We start from the raw sequence: 2500 nt of genomic DNA, 5'->3' as shown, positions 1-2500 counted from the left end.
TAATGTGCATGCAGACACGTTCAAAAGTTAAATTGAATTTCTCAGGCCCAAAGCAATACATTTCTAGAGTTGTTCACGTTAAACAAACATTACCAAGACAGGTACGGAAGATGCACAGGTTCAAACATGGCCATGAGTGCCATACAAGTATGAAGTCAGACTAGCCCACAGAAAATTTCTTGTCTGTTCAGTACTTGCAATGATTCACAGATTTTTTCATACCAGCCTTCTGTAAACATATTATAACAAGAGATTTGAAAAAAGATCAAACTTGGTTATTCATACACTCAGATGTCATGACTCTGTTGCATGTTCAAAAATTATGGATAGTATCCTACAGATTATTGCCAACAGGATTTGAACCCATGTCCTCTGCAACGCATGCCAGTGCAAACTGTTAAACCAATAACTGGTTTAACATTGCACAATTATTGTTCAATAGCCCTTTTCACGGTTAGTTTTTCTCATTTGCATTACAATGTAATCTAACGTGGGTGCGAGGCAATTTCGGGTTAAAACTACAAAATAGCCCGAAATCGCCTCACATACATGCTAGATGACATTGTGATGCAAATGAGAAAAACTAACCGTCAAAAGGGCTATTAGTAAGGGTGCATTCGATTGACCCTCTTCCGAAATAAGAACATGTGGAGTGATAATTTAAAACGTTATATCTGGCATTTTGAAGCAACAAGGATAATAAGGATATGTTTAAAATAGCATTTTAGCAGTTGTTTGACAATTTTAATGTGAATCTCCATAAAAACAAAGGATTTCAAACTTCTATTCCATGAATTCCTTTTCTGGAATACAGTCAATCGAACACACCCTAAGCTATGAAGCGACGTAGTTGGGAGCAGGTCAATTATTTCATCAAGTACTTTCCCCGGAACACATGAGCCCAACAATAATTTGACCTACTCCCAACTGTGTGGCTTCATACGCAATGTAGTTCAGTTGGTAGAGCATTGCCCCAGCATCGCAGGGGTCATGGGTTCAAATCCTGTTGGAGCCATAGCCTGCACTTCAAATATCCACATTTTGAATTAATTACAAAATTACCATGGCAAGTTAAAACTTCAAGTTTTTCAGTGCAATCTTTCCACGGTGATGGCATATTCTTACTCTAACAACTTCAGATTGAACACAAGAACACTCACCCTAAAAATCCACTCAAGAGACACGAGACCTCTGGATGTTCTCTCAAGTACTTTTCGTTTTGAAATCTTGATGAGATCTACACAGTCAAAGCAACAAACGACATTGGTCAGCTTTAAAAAACAACTTTTGTTTGTTTGTTATTTGTTTAAGGAGGTTGAAGTCTTGGCAGCTATTCAGCTGATGTGGACCTGCTATACCCACCCACCCATGTACTCACAAAGGACAGCCACAACACCGGGAATTTTATCCCCTACTCTTCTCGATTAGTGTGTGGGTTCTTTAACGTCCCACAGGAAGGTTATGAACATAGAAGATACTTGTGAGGCGGGGCCAACGGTTAACAGTCCTTATCCGAGAAGACTTGAAAGGCTAACCATTTGCGGATGTAGTTACAAAGGCAACACTTTCTCCTCAGTTATTTTTAAGACCCTGAGTGTTGGTCCGGCCGGAACTGAAATCATTGTTTTAAACTCTTCTCTTTTGCAATAACAACGTCTTTACCTTGAACTCGTTTAGTTTTTGTTGCTGTTCAGGGGTAAGAGCTCCCGTATCGTTTTTTTCCATGCCATTTATACCGAACATCACTTTCTCCTCCATAAGTCTACTGTGTAAGCAGCTTTGACATTTAACGCGCTTTTTTGAAATCCTGTGCGAATATTGTTATTTACAGACGTTCCATCAGTCCTTCGGTGATATCTGAAATCTGTTTTCAAGAGCTAGGAAGAATCAGGAACCGAAAACACAAATTTTCTTGAAAAGTACACTTTCCACAGTTGCTTAGGAACCGCGTCATTTTCTTTCGGGCGGAAACCCGCGGGTACGAGCTGCTATAGCGGCCAATATCGCTGCCAATATCAAATTTACCACAATACTCTAGTTTGTCCCACGAAATTTGCGTCAGCATTGTTTTTATTTTCTCTTGGGACTGATGATGGTCCCAAGAGAAACTGGAAACAATGCTTTTGCAAAATTTTGGAGGGACAAACTAAGAGTAACATGGCATTTTTGATATTGTAGGTGAGGATACTGGGATTTCACGTTTGCGATGCAAACGACGTCATACAGCCCACGTGCTCTGTTAGGAGATGTAAAATGAACGAACAGATGGGGGAAAAGAAGTTCTCTTCTGCTCCCTTGACCGATCGATCCTAGACTGATAACTGAAGTGAGGCAAACGATATTCAATAGTTGACCTCAGCCCCAAAATAAATAATTGTTACCGTCGCACTAAGCCAGGGCGGGAACTTTGTCGACTAATCGACGACGAATCAGGCGACCTACAAAACCTTCTTGAGATTGAAAAACCAGTAAAGTGAAGAGTTCTCAAATAGCCCCAAAC

The 2500-nt window shown here is 40.2% G+C and overlaps 1 protein-coding gene across 1 annotated transcript in view; it reads right to left on the bottom strand.

The window, feature by feature from the left end:
- Window positions 1-1943, bottom strand: part of LOC137992476 (RIIa domain-containing protein 1-like) — a 5316-nt gene extending 3373 nt beyond the window's left edge. Inside the window, exons 1-2 of the mRNA XM_068837825.1 lie at window positions 1663-1943; window positions 1161-1237 (exon numbers count right to left, since the gene is read on the bottom strand). Of these exons, the coding sequence (XP_068693926.1) occupies window positions 1161-1237; window positions 1663-1758 (173 nt within the window). The 5' untranslated portion in view covers window positions 1759-1943. The remainder of the gene's footprint in view (window positions 1-1160; window positions 1238-1662) is intronic.
- Between the last annotated feature and the right edge of the window lie 557 nt (window positions 1944-2500).

This window comes from Montipora foliosa, chromosome 2 (assembly GCF_036669935.1).
Source record: "Montipora foliosa isolate CH-2021 chromosome 2, ASM3666993v2, whole genome shotgun sequence".
In the NCBI taxonomy this organism is placed as follows: domain Eukaryota; kingdom Metazoa; phylum Cnidaria; class Anthozoa; order Scleractinia; family Acroporidae; genus Montipora; species Montipora foliosa.
This window is presented reverse-complemented; position numbering and strand designations above follow the sequence as displayed.